Source organism: Quercus robur, chromosome 5, assembly GCF_932294415.1.
Source record: "Quercus robur chromosome 5, dhQueRobu3.1, whole genome shotgun sequence".
Classification (NCBI taxonomy): Eukaryota; Viridiplantae; Streptophyta; class Magnoliopsida; order Fagales; family Fagaceae; genus Quercus; species Quercus robur.
The window spans coordinates 15,401,003-15,417,500 of record NC_065538.1 but is presented as its reverse complement, the minus strand read 5'-3'; the positions used below and the strand labels follow the sequence as shown (position 1 = coordinate 15,417,500).

General features: G+C 33.1%; 1 protein-coding gene across 2 annotated transcripts; it reads left to right on the top strand.

The window, feature by feature from the left end:
- Positions 1 to 7,727: 7,727 nt before the first annotated feature.
- On the top strand, positions 7,728 to 15,272 carry LOC126725254 (LRR receptor-like serine/threonine-protein kinase IOS1). 2 transcript variants are annotated; one of them, XM_050429825.1, is made up of 13 exons: positions 7,728 to 8,195; positions 8,274 to 8,811; positions 11,634 to 12,115; positions 12,215 to 12,350; positions 12,473 to 12,544; positions 12,669 to 12,740; positions 12,820 to 12,900; positions 13,046 to 13,206; positions 13,296 to 13,531; positions 13,629 to 13,755; positions 14,116 to 14,178; positions 14,270 to 14,462; positions 14,681 to 15,272. In XM_050429825.1, the coding sequence occupies exons 1-13, from the start codon at positions 8,111 to 8,113 to the stop codon at positions 15,078 to 15,080; spliced, it is 2,646 nt and encodes an 881-aa protein (XP_050285782.1). In that variant the 5' UTR covers positions 7,728 to 8,110; the 3' UTR covers positions 15,081 to 15,272. The 2 variants fall into 2 exon arrangements, with proteins under 2 accessions (XP_050285782.1, XP_050285781.1); XM_050429824.1 differs by lacking the exons at positions 7,728 to 8,195; positions 8,274 to 8,811; positions 11,634 to 12,115; positions 12,215 to 12,350 and adding an exon at positions 12,368 to 12,376.
- The last annotated feature ends 1,226 nt before the right edge of the window (positions 15,273 to 16,498 follow it).

The following is a 16,498-nucleotide window of genomic DNA, read 5'->3' as shown; positions in this document are numbered from 1 at the left end:
AGCATTACTTCACACTCTCTTACTTACTACCCTTACATGATTCCCACCTAAATACAGGGTTACTAATTGCTAAAATACAAACAAATTTGGTACGGAATAAAGCCAATAAGATGGTTGATAAAATTCAACCTTACACAAACAAAACACAAACACACATAAACCTGAAATTCTTCAAATTATATAAAATAGTTTATTTGACATTTATCAACCAAACTGATACTTTATTCAATTCAAATTAGTTGGAATAGTCAAACTTTTAAGACATTTTTAGGAGACTAACATTGTAATGCCCTATGTAAAAAATAAAATAAAATAAAATAGGGGGTCAGATTTTGACCCACACATGAGCCCCCATGTCACACCCCGAACTCAAAAGGGTCCAAAACATGAGAAAAACATCTAAAGAGTATCTGTAGATTTTTCCTTTTTTGAAAATTCAATCTAAGTGATTCATATCAAGTACCAATATCAAGAATTATCATAATAATTCCATTAAAGATACTCCCAAAGTAAGTTAGAGTTCTATGCAATAATTACAATAATCATTGGTCACAAAAGAATGGAGGTCTAAATAAATTTAATTACAAATCATCAACTTGTTCCATCAATGGAAATAAAGTCATAACCACTATAATATACAAAAGAATGAGTCAAGCCTATTATAGGATATACATCATCTAAATATCTCCATAACAAAAGTCTAGCCTAAGTCAGTAGTTAATCTAACTACTGCTAGCCACAAAAACATGTCTCAAAATGATCATTGTCTACTCTAAAATTTTTTGTAAAAGAATGGGATGAGACAGAGCCCAGTAAGTAGCATACTCAATGGGGTGGGGGGAAATGCAAGTTTCATTTTCAATAATAATAATATAACAAAAATGATTGAATAATGAAACACAAAGTTTCTCAAAGTAAATACCTTGAAACTATATAAATTAATTTGTAAGCACTAACAATATAATTCCAAAGCCATAAAATCTAACATATGGTAATTTATCACAAATATACCACACTACCACATAGACCGGTCAGGGGATCTACCTATTCACAATTGGCATGATATTGTCATCTCTGGTATGCAGTCTCTTATCCCCATGGGTAGCAGCCTCACCCATACCCTCAAGGTTTTGTCTCTCCCCCTATGGGCAACAGGGAGAACACGTCAAATAGGACCTCTTTTGCTTGTGGTCATTTGGCCCCATGGGTAGTAGCCTCAATCACACATAATGAAGGAACCTTTTTCCCACATGGGTAGTAGGAAAGAACTCGTCATCTAATGTGGAAAGACACTGACCTAGATCTGATTCCATTGTCACAAAGACTACGAACACCAAATCGAGTGATCATTGGGAAATCACACATGGCATAAAGTTAAAACAACATAAAGCTCACAGGTTACATGTACTTTCAGATATATAATTTATATCCAGGTAGTTTCAGAAAAACCTTAAATAATCAAAACTTCCATAAAGTTTGTAAGGTTTTCAACTTCATTCCTTGTCAACAAGATTTTCTATCAATTTCCCAACTGTTACAAGACAAGATAAATAAGCACCTTTAAATTTTCCAATATACCATAAAATCCATGATTTCCTTATCAAAGATTATATAAAAAATGCTCATATTTTCCATGTCAACAATTCATGCATTTCCCCATATGTAGTACCAAATATGATGTATTTTTCACAAATAGTCATATACATTTAAGGTTATGACAGAATAGTTTTTAGGAAAATATAGTTTTCATAAATAGTTTCCAAAAATGTGTCTAACCCAAAAACCATGTTTATGCAACATGATTATTTTCCAAAAATCCCATTAAAAAGCTACTTATCTTGCAACCCGCAAAAGCCTAATTCTCCCAGCTCCAAAGGAGATTAGCTAGAATCTAAATAATATCAAGCAAACCTATCACAATAAATATAAGGCTTGAAATTGTATCTAGCTACAAATTAGGAATTGACAAATAAACACTTAATTAGGCAAGCCTAGTATTTAACCTCACAAATAAAGTATTTCACTTCCAAACTTTCTCAACAATTTAATTTACAAGGCATAGACTCCAATTCATACTCATAATTATTCTCTCTAACACCAAAACTTCAACACCTTATAAGTACTTCCCACAAGATTTGTATAATATCATCAAGAGACCCATGATACTAAAAATCACAATATCCTCCAAGACTAACAATTTAAATCTTTAACTAGCCCCAAATAATCAATAAAAATTATATTCACTGTCTATTTCATATTAAAAGGCCGAAACCCCTAAATCTTCACTGCTTAGATAGCCACCATTGTAAAAATTATAAACCCACTCATCAAATAATTTCACCAATAAAAACCCATACATATAAACACATTTATATCACTTCCAAAGCTCATAAATTACATGGGTAAAACTTAGATAATAAAAATAAAATAAAATAAAAAGCCTCTAGGAAAAACATATAAACTCACCAAAAAGATTTGAAATCTTCACCTCAAATGAAAGATGTGAAGGTGATTAGAGGTCCTTAAGGATTTTCTGGTGATTTTGTCAAAAATAAAATAAAATGATGGAGATAGTGGTGAAGGAGGTACACCGGGGGGAAAGGATGAGAGAATGTGAAAGAAGTGTTTGTGTTGTGGTGAGAGAAAATGAAAAAGAAAAAGAAAAAGAGTAGAAGACCTTAGTTAACTAGCCAAAGAGGAGAGATATGAGTGATATTTGTGTGGTGGGGAAGTGAGTGGGATAGGTGGGCATGTGTGTCTCAAAAAGAAAATCTCACTAAACCTTTTTTTAAAAAAACTTGGGCCGTTACACCCCACCTACCCCTTATTTCCCAACCACACAAATCTCACAAATATCTCTCTCTCCCTCTTGATCAGCTTGTGAAGGGCTTCTCTTCTTTTCTCTTCTCTTTTTCATTTCCACACAAACACAAACACACCCATAGACACTACTCTCTACCTCACTCTTTCACTCTCTCACTAGTGCTCATCCCAACACCTCTACCGTTGTTTTTTGGGTGAGTTTACAACTAGAAAAACTCTATAGCAACCTCTAAGGCTTCTTCATCTCTCTTTTATTTAAGGTAAAAACTTCTAATCTTTTTGGTGGGTTTTTATACTTTTGTTAGAGATTCTCTTTATCTAAGCTTTTGGAGTGATAATCCTGTGTTTTGATTTCGTGGACTTATTTGATGAGTGGGTTTATGATTTTACAAATGGTGGCTATCTAAGGTTTATTTATGGTGGAAATTTAGGGGTTTTGAGTCATAACATGTGATAGTTGGTAAATCTAATTTTTCCATTGCTATTAGGTTTTTTTGGAGCTAGTTAAAGATTTAAATTGTTTGTCTTGGAGAATATTGTGATTTTGGTTTCATGGGCCTGTTGAAGATGTTGTGTAATTCTTGTGGGAACTACTTATAAAATGTTGAGGTTTTAATGTTAGGAAGAATACCTTGAATGACTTATGAGTATAAATTGGAGTCTATGCCTTGTAAATTAAATTGTTAAGAAACTTTGGAAGTTGAATTACATTATTTGTAAGGTTAAATACTTAGGCTTGCCTAATTAATTGCTTATTTGGCAATTCCTAATTCGTATCTAGATGCAATGTCAAGCCCTATGCTTATCGTGATAGATTTGCTCGGTATTATTTAGGTTCTAGCTAATCTCCTTTGGAGCTTAGGAATTTAGACTTTTGCGGGTTGCGAGGTAAGTATCTTTTTAATGAGATTTTTGAAAATAACCATGTTTCATAAAAAATTATTTTTGGGTTAAACATATTTTGGAAAATTGTTTATGGAAACTATATTTTCCTAAAAAGTGTTGTGTTGTAACCTTTATGTTTATGATTATTTGTGAAAAGTGCATCATATTTGGTATTGCATATGGGAAAATACATGAGTTGTTAGTATGGAAAATAAGCATTGTTGATTTAATCCTTTGATGATGGATTTCAGGAAATTATTGCATTGTTTGCAATTTCTAAAGTATCTTGACCTATGTAATTTGAGAAGTTAATACAAAATATTTTTGGCAAGGAATGGTTTTAAAGGCTTTGAGAATCTTGTGAATATCTTGGGTATTCAAATATTTTATGAAACTACTTGGAAATGAATTAAGTCTTTTGAATTAAATGTAATTTTTGAGCTTTTATGTTCTACCCATGTACTGTGACATGTGATTACCCGGTGATTACCTAACTAGATACTATAGTCAGTGTGACATTGGTATCTTAGCACCCGTCCTTGTGATGGTTATTGAGTTCCATCTTTGTGACATTGATGAGTTCTGTATTTGTGACAACATATTAGTTCCATCTATGTGACGGCGATGAGCTCCGTCTTTGTGAAGGCATATTTAGTTCTGGCTGTGTGTTGGCGATGAGTTCTATCTTTGTGGTGGCAGATTAATTATGTATTTGTGATGGAATTGTCATGTGGCCTTGGGTTAGATTTTCTAGCTTTGGGATTGTATTGTTATTGCTCATAGTATATAGTATGTAGTTTCATGCAAGCATTTTGAGAAGTTTTGTGTCGTATCATTTTAATCATTCTTGTCATATTATTATAAGAAATGGTTTTGTAGAACTCATTTGGAAATTCCCAAACTATAACTTGCTTTGTAAAATATTCGTCATCATGAAACTTGCATTTCCTCTACTCCCATTAATTATATTACTTACTGGACTCTGTCTCATCTCATTCTTTTACCAAACTTTTTCAGAGTAGGTAGTGATCTTTTGAGACGGGTTGTGGCTAGCATTAGTTAGACTAACTACTAATGGAGAATGGACTTTAGTGATGGTGATCCTTAGGTATTGTACACCCTAGAGGAGGCTTGACACACTCTTTTGTAAATAATAGTGGTGATGAATTTCATCTCTGATGTGACAAGTTTGATGTGTAATTATAATTATTTAGATATCCATTCTTTTGTGACCAATGGTCCTTGTAATTATCATAAAACTCCAACTAACTTTGGGAGTACTTTTAATGAAATTGGTATGAAAATTACTTGATGCTGGTGGAAATATTTTGGATTGAATTGCCAAAATAATTGCAGGTACTTTTTGTTGGGCTTTGTGGAGCCTAGTTGTGTTTGATCCGGTTGACGACTCGACCCGACCCAAATAATGTTGCGTGGTTTTTAATGGGAGATTTTCTGAAGTTTAGTCCATGGAGTGGAGGCTTGTGCGTAGGATATAGAAACCGGTTTTGGTGATTAGGGTTTTGTTGTTGTCATCTTGAGAGAGTGTGAAACATTGTAGCCGCACTTCGTAATTTTTCCCTGATAATAGTGAAATCCCTGCAACTCCGTGGACGTAGGCAAATTGCCGAACGACGTAAATATTGTCTTGTGTGTGTGATTGTTTTCTTTGACGTGTGTTTTCTTTAATTTTTGTTTCTCACAGGTTGGGAATTTCGGGTTAATTCCCTACACTTTTGGGTTGTAGTTTCCTCATGCTTTGGACTCTTTTTGGGTTTGGGGCGTGAGAAACATATTAAATTTTATGTAGACTTTATTATTTAAATTGATTAAATAATTTTGAAATTTGAAATTTATAAATTTCAATTTAAAGCATAAAATCCTTTCATATCCTAAAATTACAAAAAATCAAGCAACTTTCCAAACATTTCCTCAACTATTCAATTTTCACAACCAAATGCCGACCCACAAATCTCAAACACCCATTTCATTATCTCAACGAAAGGAAATCATTTGTTAGTACTGGCATAGAAAAATGTGATAAAATAAAGAAAATGGTTTAAAACATTTCTATTTATAATGATTTAATTGCCTTTAGCTAGGCTTTCGCATAAAATAAAATTAAAAAAAAATAACATGAAAAGCATTCTAAAATTATCATTGACTATCACTTTTATTGTCATAGCTCATATCGATATTGCATTAAATAGCAGTAACCAACTACAAAAATACCTAAAAATTATGAGTTTTAAAACATTTAAAAAAACAACTAATCTCATCAATGATCAATTAAAATGCATCTTTCTATTTCTCTTTAATTTTAAAACAAAATACAATTATAACTTTCCCACACCAAACACCTAAAGACCCAAAGTCAATCGCATACTTTATAGAACCCACAACATCTAATCTCAACATCAAAACAATAAGTTATCGTTGTCACTCAATAAAAAAAGTTGGCTCTCTTCCTTGGTTATAGGCAACTCATACGGTTTAAGATTAAATGGGATGATGAAGTTGGAGCTTGGTAGGAGTCCTTGAAAGGTTGAAGATATACGACATCATTCTTGGTTATGATGTACTTAAGATGACATGACATGGTGGGCATGTACATATAAAAAGCAGGCTCTCCCGCATGAGGTTTCTAGTTTAATATGTATATATATATATATATATATATATATATATATATTTTATATATATTGATTTGGACTCTGCAATGTAGGATTGGAGTATTTGAACTATGGTTGTAAACTACCTATTTTTATAGGTGTGTGAAGACTATAAACATTTTGTTGTCTTAACTTCTCAAGGAGTCTCTCTAAGGTGTTTATCTCCACATTATAATATTTGTAATCCACAAAACCGTGATAAATGGTTAAAAACCTAATATTGATTAATGGGACTAGTGGGAATGAATGACTTGAAAATTGAACTTGTTGTATTGAAAAATAATAAAATTATGAAATGCGTTGGCGTCTAGGTATTCCGTTTCATATAGGTTGACTGAGAAAAGTGATATTTGTAGTTTTTGGAATTATTCTTTTGGAGATAATCTCAAGTTGACCTGTGATAGAAAGATCCCATAATGAAAACACTCACATAAACCAATGGATGAGAATCATGCTTGCTCTAGGGGATATTCAAAGTATTTTTTATCAAAAGTTTCATTGAGATTTTAACGTTATTGCTGCTTGGAAAGCTATTGAAATAGCAATGGTTTGTGTGTCCCCCACCTCCACTAGAAGGCTAACCATGAGTCTGTTAATGGCGAAACTAAAGGAGTGTTTGCGTCTGAATTACCTCAAAGGAAGGGCGGTGAGGGTCAATCAATCTATTCACGTGAAATGGTCAACATGAATATGACTTTATGAAGTCAATCCTTCAACAAGGTAAATTTTTGTCGAAGGAGGTTAATATTTTGCTTCCCCTCTTTTTTGGTCATAAGGTAATTCCCTATAAAGTGTTTCAAAATGCACCATATATTGCTGGGAGCAATCAACTAGTTTTAATAAAATGGTGATAGCTCTAGCATTTAGCATTTTTTTTTTTTTTTTTTGAAATCAGCATTTAGCAATTCATAAATTATACATGCATATGACTCATTCTCTGAAAGTGATAGGAGAAATCAGAAATACCTGGTCTGCTGGATGGTTTTGAAGGACTATAGGCTTTACCAACTACTGACTCCTATTTTGATGAAATGAAAGTATTTCCCTTCGTGTTATCCGCCACTGATCAAGGAAAAGTCAAATCTGGTAACCAATATTAAAACACCGACAGTCTGACAAAGTTAGATGGAATAAATTATGTCAATTCATTGTGATAATAAGGGATCTTAAAGTCTTTAACACGCTATGTAAGAAGAGATATTCTTATTATAAATAATAAAAAGCTCTCGGTGTTAGTTATCGGCCAAGCTGCAGTCGATAATTTTTTAAAGAAATTCGCTATTTATATTCCAAGTCGTTACAGAGCTGTCAGCATAACGATATATTTTACTAGTTCTACCCAAAAAAAAAAAAGGAAAAAAAGAAGAAGAAGATATATTAATTTTACCATGTATTGTTGGAATTTTACTTGTTCATAAAGAAAGGAAACGACTATAATACACTGTATTTAATATTTCCATTATTCTAGACTAAGGTCAGACGCCGGAGTAGTTAATATTTCCATTATTCTCATTGACTAGGAGTTAAAAAATACATTGGTAAATTTTGCACGAATTTTTCAAATAAATTAAAAAGTTTGATAATCTGTCAATTTACAAGGTAGAATACATCTGGTGATGAGAACAACTGACTAAGTTTGTTAAACTATTCTGTTTTGTTAAAGTACTTATGAGATGGTGGAGAAAATTTCTGCAGTATTGTTCCCATAAGCGAGAAGAAAGTTGAGGGTCATGATGGGTAGCCTCAAACATTTCATCCATGCATTTCTTGGTGGTTTTGCTCTTATACATCTAGTTGATGCGCAGGATCAATCAGGTATGACAATCTAAATTCTTGAATATATCATTGATCAGCTAACCAAATAGCTAAGGTATTATTCTGTCTGTGTCTCAGGCTTCATTAGCATAGCTTGCGGATCACCAGCAAATTCTAACTATTCCGAGCCGACAACAGGCATAAATTACATTTCGGATGTAGCATTCAGAGACACTGGTATAGGTCAGCAGATATCAAATGTATATAAAGGTGGCTTTCAACAACAAGTATGGAATCTCAGAAGCTTTCCTAAAGGAATCCGAAACTGTTACAACATAGGCATTACGCAAGGCACTAAGTATCTGATCCGAGGAACTTTCTTCTATGGGAATTATGATGGACAAAGTAAGTTACCACAATTCGATATTCATCTGGGAGTGAATATGTGGGATACGGTCAACATAACGAATGTAACCATTCCTGTCATTAAGGAGCTCATACATGTCCCATCTCAAACTAATTTACAAGTCTGTCTTGTAAACACGGGCCTCGGGATGCCATTTATATCGGCAATAGAGTTAAGGCCATTGAGCAATAAGACGTATTTATCAAATTCTGGATCATTGGCACTCTTCGCTCGCTTGGATTACGGTTCCAAAAGCAGTATAGCATACAGGTGAGTTATATATATATAGGAAAAACTGAAAGAAAATCCGAATTGATTTCAAATTGGAATTCAATTAAGATCTAATTTTGTGCCACGTGTCCCATCTAATCTAAGTTTTTAAATTTTTGTATCAAGTGAGTTAATTTAATATAAAAATTGTATTTCAGTTAGAGTTAATTTTGCGTCATGTGTCCCATTTAATCTAAATTTTTTAATTTTTGTGTCAATAAGTTAATTTAGTGTAAAAAATGAGGAGTTTAATATAAACAAACTATAAAAAACATAATCATATATCTAACTCTATATATCAAATTAGAGGAAGAGAGAGTTTAAATGCTTCTATATTTATGAGTTTTTTTTTTTTTTTTTGGTATAACTAAAAACAATTCAAATTTATGAGTCATTTATGTAATATACCATGACTATGTATGATCGATTCATTACTAATTAGGTAATATATATATTGCTTTTTAAAACCAAAGTTTAGAGAAAATTTAATTAGAATCAAAATTGGATTTTGCTTTTGTTAGCTTTCCATACAAATTAAATTGTTTAGATTTCGCTATTATTTTTTCTTTAAACTAATGAACATATTTTTTATACTATTTCTATTTAGATATTTTGTATGTGAAAATATTGAACGTAACAAACTGTAATTGAATTAAATGATCCCATATACTTATCCCTATTCAATTTAGGATATACTATTTGTCCAATTTATTATTTTATTTTGTGTTGTATTTAGTAGAATTTTACATACAATAATTGTGAATTGATATTGTATACATACTATCCAATAGTGATTTCAAAATTATATACATAATAGTTGTAAGGACCAGATTTGAGTCCTTAGCCTAAAAAATAGATGGACTTAAACCCAAAAAGCCCAAAACAATGAATTTGTAAAGAGTGGGTTGGAAAACTGAGCTTTAATGAATCAGACCAATACTAAAATAGATTCAAATGACAAATGAATGAAAACAGATTGGTTTATATTGAATAAAATTGTCCTCGGCAAAGTCCGAGTAGATCTATTCTTCTATATTTCTTTCAAGTTTGATTACAATATCAGTTCTTGATGCTACAGTCTTTCTTTCTTAATTTCTCGATCCCCTTCTCCCATGGCTCATTTCTTCCTTTATACTTTCTTTGGCTTTCACCTCTACCCTCCACGTGTTGGCCAGAGGGTTGGTCTTAATACTTGTCTCATTAGCACCTTCCTAAAATTTTCATGTAGTAGTTATAAAGCTGAAAAACACTGTTCAGGTATCACGTCCATATTAATACGATCAGAGAGTTAGCTGCAGAGTATTTAATGCGGTGGTAGCAACTTTCTCCTTAGATATTTTAGGGTTTCTCCTTGTCTGACGTCTCTACAATGCTTATCCATACCAATAAAACTTCCTAGAACGTTACCCTGGATGACGGGCTACCCCTTCGGACCTCGGCTTTGGTTAGCCGAGGATGCATTTATCCTCGGCCCACCCTCTTGAGCCATTATGACCAAAACTAACCTCTTTATTTAGTAACATAGTCTCTTCTGATGAAGTTTTCTCCTCCTTGAACAACCCCTCATCCTCAGCTTGGCCACAAGCCCAATATACAAATAGATAATGAACTCCTGGGCCAAATATCCCTACAATAGCAATGTAATGAGAAATTTGGTGCAACCAATATCATAAAAATTAGAAGGAATAACTATTTTAGAACCTTCAAATGTCATGATCGAACTATGCCTTATATGTTTAATGACCAAAACTAACATCAATAACACCACTACAATTCATCATTCCTGTACGTAATTATGGGTTACATACTAGTTTTAATAATGCAAAAATCTGAAATTGCACAATACTAATAGAGGTGTAAAGGGGGGTTTTGAATTAACAGTAGGTGTGCTTTCAACCCAACAAACCTGATCCAATCCAACCCAACATTATGTCTCAATTTGGTTTTTTTGTGGGTTGATAGGTTAGGTTGGGTTCTAAAATATTGTTGAAGCATGGGTTCATTTGTGTTTTGGTTGGCAAAAAACAATACAAATAACCCAACCCAATCCATCCTATTAATATTTTAAAAATAAAAAAATTATAACTTTATAAACTTGGTTGTAATCTAGTTACAATAACACTTAATATATTTTTATTGAATATGAATTTTGACAAACCCATAGTTGGATTACATTTTCTTTTTATATCCTTTGTACTTGCCAAATTTTTAGAGGATCAAAGATTGATAGCTATCTCATCAATTAAATATTTAAATTTCAAATTTTTATAGTTTAAAATTATATATATATATATATATATATATATATATATATATATGATAAGTTTATGGATAGAATGACAAATAATATTTGATTAGTATGAAATTTTCAATATGTGTTAAGAACATAAAGAACATGCAATCCAACAAATATACTTTCAAAATAAGTAGTCATATTAATTTTTTAGTGGGAGTTATAGCTTTAGGTTTGTACCCAAACGTTGTCCATTAGTTATTTAATTTTGGAAACTAGCCTTGATGAAAATTGAATATTAGACTCAATTTAGTAAATTATAATAATTTTTTTGATAATTAGCTTAAAAATTGAATGAAAAACAATTTTCGTATTAGGCTTCAGAAAATTTCCCAATTGCCCAACCAAACAACCCAACATAAGTTGGGCTAGTTTTTAAAGTTACCCTAGGTTGGGTTGGATTGATATTTCTCAACCGGGAGATGTTGGATTTGATTGAAAAATATTCCAAACTTAGCCAAATTCGACACATGCACACCCTCAAATTCAATTATTTGCTAACTAATACTGAATATCTATGTTTCCTTAGGTATGCATTCGACATTTATGATCGCATTTGGTACCCCTATAACGACAGTACATACACAATTTTAAGTACCTCGCATACTATTGACTCCCAAAGTAACAATTATTACCAACCACCATCTATTGTTATGAGTACTGCCTCCACTCCTACTAATGTTAGCGCTCCGTTGGAGTTGTTTTGGGATACGGAGAATGCTACTTCTTCCGAATACTATATATACATGCACTTTGCTGAAGTAGTAAACCTCACTGCTACTCAGTTCAGATCATTCAACATTACTCTGAACGGGAAATATTGGTATGGACCTTTCGCTCCAAAATACTTGTCCACAATCACGTTGTTCAGCCCATCGATCTTGCCAAATGCCCAGAAATATGATTTTTCATTCTTCAAAGCAGAAGGTTCAACACTGCCACCCATCATCAATGCAGTTGAGATATATTCAGTGAGAGATCTCTCACAATCTGGAACATATCAAAAAGATGGTATGTTTTCTTCCACACATGTCAATCTAGCTAGTGCCTTGTTCTATTTTTTTTTTTTTTTTTTTTTGACTTATTAGGATGGATATGAAAATGTTATAGTTGATGCTATCACAAATATCAAGTCAGCATATGGAGTACATAAAAATTGGGAAGGAGATCCGTGTCTCCCACAAGCATACTCATGGGCAGGTTTAAATTGTAGCTATGATAGTGTTAACCCACCAAGAATGATAGTGTTAACCCACCAAGAATAACATCCTTGTAAGTTTATTCGTTCATATAATTAAGCTTATGACTTGGAAACTACTTTTTGAAGTATATCTTACTTATGTTATTGTGAAATGTAAATTGAATCAGGAACTTGTCCTCTAGTGGATTGACTGGAGTGATATCTGTTTATATATCAAATCTCAAAATGTTACAAATTTTGTAAGTATTTGCAATTTAAATAATAAAAAATGTAAAAAAAAAAAAAAAAAAAAAAAAAAAAGAGACAATAATTACCAAATTTGGTTAAAATTTTTTGATTATGTAAGTAATTTTTTCATTTCAGGGATCTATCAAACAATAACCTTACTGGATCCGTGCCTGATTTTCTTTCTCAATTGCAATACTTGAGTGTCTTGTAAGTTGAATTCTAATGATTTTTACTAAAAATTTATTTGTTTTAAAAGACAAAAATCATATTCACTGTACCTTTGCAGAAACTTGGAAAAAAATCAGCTCACTGGTACTATTCCAGCTAACCTCATTGAAAGATCGAAGAATGGTTCACTATTGCTAAGGTATGATTTTTTTGTAGATAATGTAATACTTCATTATCATAATTTTCCTTTCATATTACATGATATCCTCTAGAGAACATTAGTGGGAAAAAAGTTATAAATTCAATGCCTTAAAGTTTCACCGCCATTAATTTTATTGCTCTAGTGTGGACGAAAATTTAAATGTTTGTGGATCTGGATCATGCAAAAAGAAGAACAATATTGCTGTTCCAATTGGGGCATCAGTTGGTGTACTGCTCATCCTCGCATTGATTGGTGCGTCTGTCCTGTGGAGGCTTAAGAGAAAACAAAAAGATGAGAGTAGAGGTTAGAATTGAAATACAAGACCCTTATTCATATAAACAAAGAATACATTCTCCTCACATATGTTACTATAATGCTCACGATGATCGCAGGACTGGAAATAGCGAAAACCGAACCCAACATCCAGACCATGTCGTTCCGGTCTTTAGAGTCACTACAACGCCAATTTACATATGCTGATCTTATAAGAATTACCAACAACTTTGAGAGGGTTCTTGGTAAGGGTGGATTTGGAAAAGTTTACCATGGCTACATTGATGACACTGAAGTAGCAGTGAAAGTGCTTTCTCTGTCATCAGTTCAAGGGTATCAACAATTTCAAGCTGAGGCAAGAGACTATGATGCAGATTTCTTGAGCTTTTCCCACAAATATATACATAGATTTTAATATCAAATTAATGAAAATGAATTTTCTTGAATTACAGGTGAAACTTCTTATGAGAGTTCATCATAGAAACCTGACGACCCTTGTCGGCTATTGCTATGAAGGACCAAACATGGGCCTTGTTTATGAGTATATGGCCAACGGAGACTTAGATGCACATCTTTCAGGTTGGTAATAATGAAGTGTCTAGCGAAGATTTCAAATTTTTCACTTCCAAATTTTATTAACCATAGAATAATCTACACAGAAAGAGAGGAATTGAGAGTATATTATTGAATTCTTATAAAAATAAATTAAATAGAGGAGTCCTGTGTCCATAGGCATATTCTACGACTGGTAGTGCATATGTACAATATAAAGTACGACCCAACTGAGCTTGGCCCTAGGGAGGACCTAATCCTTCATTTGAGAATCAAATAGAAAAACAATTTTCCTTTCCAAAATTTTCTTACTGTAATGGTCACATGATCAAGGTTACTTTAATTGAATCACACAGAAACGCTTACGAATTTCATTTATGGATGCAGGTAAGAATACTAATATCTTGAGTTGGGAAGCAAGGCTTAATATTGCAACGGACGCAGCACAAGGTTAACTATGAGCGATGAGTTAATTTGATTAACATTATTTTTTTAATAAATTTTCATTTTATCTGAAATGATATGGACCATGAAAATGCAGGATTGGAGTATTTGCACTATGGATGTAAACCACCTATAATCCATAGAGATGTGAAGACTACAAACATCTTATTGAATGAAAATTTTCATGCCAAAATAGCTGATTTTGGTCTTTCCAAAATGTTCCCAACTGATGGCATCACTCATGTCTCAACATTTAATGTTGGTGGCACCCCTGGGTACCTCGACCCTGAGTGAGTATTTTTGTTACATAGCTTGTCATCTTCAAAAGTCATCTTATTAATTAAATACAATAGAACTATTAGCAATCTGCAAGCATGTGACCAATTCTAAATCGAAAATGGATTCAAACCTTATACTGGATAAAGGTCAATGGGAATGACTTGAAAATTAAACTTCATATAATTAAATATTTTTAAAAACAAAAAGTTTGACATGCATTGGCTTGCAGGTTCTCTCTTTCATATAGGTTGACTGAGAAAAGTGATGTTTATAGTTTTGGAGTTGTTCTTTTGGAGATAATTACAAGTCGACCTGTGATAGAAAGATCCGATGAAAACATTCACATAAGCCAATGGGTGAGAATCATGCTTGATAAAGGGGATATTCAAAATATAGTTGATCCAAGGATGTATGGAGATTTCAACGTTAACTCTGCTTGGAAAGCTATTGAAATAGCTATGGCTTGTGTATCTTCTACCTCCACCGAAAGGCCATCCATGAGTGAGGTGGTGATGAAACTAAAGGAGTGTTTGAAATCTGAATTAGCTCAAAGGGCAGGAGAATCAAATTATCTAGTTGAAATGGTCAATATGAATATGATTACGGAACTCATTCCTTTAGCAAGGTAACTTGTCCAAAAATGAGATTGGTATATTGTATCTCAAACTGTTTTTGAATTGGGGCAAAAATTAGATATAGTTCCTAATATTCTCTACATTACATTCCCTAATTAGATTCAAATACATAATTGCATTGATGAATGAAGGATTAATAATATCATCTTTTTCAATGAAAATTAAATCTAATGTTGTTGAGTGTTTGATATTAATTGGAAAACTTAATGAAATGTACCTAAGTTTTATTATTTGCTTTTATTGTAATCTCCTGTTAATTCATATTGGGCTTCAATTGAACACATGATGAGTGTTAAAAGTTGTACCTATGGACTGTCGTAAGAGCATTCTTATCAAAGGTGTTAAAACTGCTAAATGCTATTTTTTTAGCATTTTTAGCACCTCAAATGATAAAATCACACCTACATCAAATATGATAAATCTTAAAATTTTTAGCATTGAGCTATAGTGCAATCTCATCTTTGATATTCTACTGTAGCTGGATTGTAAATTTTTTTTTTTTTTTTTTAACCCTCAATGGCTCTTTCTCATTTCTGTCTTTCTCTTTCCTCTCTCACTTCTTTCTTTTCTCTTCTCTCGGTTCGGCGATTGTGGTCCACTGATGATTGTGGTTTGGAAATTGTGGGCCGTCGTGGGTTGTGGTCCGATGGACATAGATCGTGGGTCCGATAACTGTGGTTTTGATTTTGGGTTGCGGGTCATGGGTCATGGTCTGATGGTCCAATGGTCGTGGGTGGTGGCAGCAATGGTTCGATGATTGTAGTTTTGGTTCACCAATCTACTGGGTTCTTGTGGGTTTTGGTCACCGATCTACTGGGTTTTAGTTCGGCGTGACGGGCTCTCATGGCTTTTGTGGAGGTTTGTCATGGTGGGTTTGATGTTGTGGGTTGAATCCGGGTTGAAGGGTGGCCGTGGTGGGTTAAGCAAGAGAACAACAGCGGAGGGTTATTGTGTGGTGGGTTTGCTGTTGTTGCCATGGATTTTCGTTGTGGGTCAAGTTCATGGTGGTGGTGGAGGGTTGCCATGGTGGTAGGGGTGGGTGATTGATGGTGGTGGTTGATTGGCTATTGTGGTTGTGGTTTTGGAGTTTTGTGGGTTTCTTTTGTGTGTGTGTTTTTTTTTTGGTGGTTTGATTGGCAATGGTGGATTGGGATGTGGGTTTGCTGGTGGCAACAATGAGTTGAGAAAGAGAGAGATAGGGAGAGAGGAAGAATAAAAAGCGAATAAAAAATAATAAGGAAAGAATATTTAAATGAAGTGTTAAAAAAAACATAAGTTTTGATGTAAGTGATATTGTAAAGTAATATGTTATATATTATAAAATTGGTTTTTGAAATGTTAAATGCTAAATTTTTTAGAACCTTTGATGGGAATGCTCTAATAGGCTATATGTTTGCAATATTGGGCTAGAT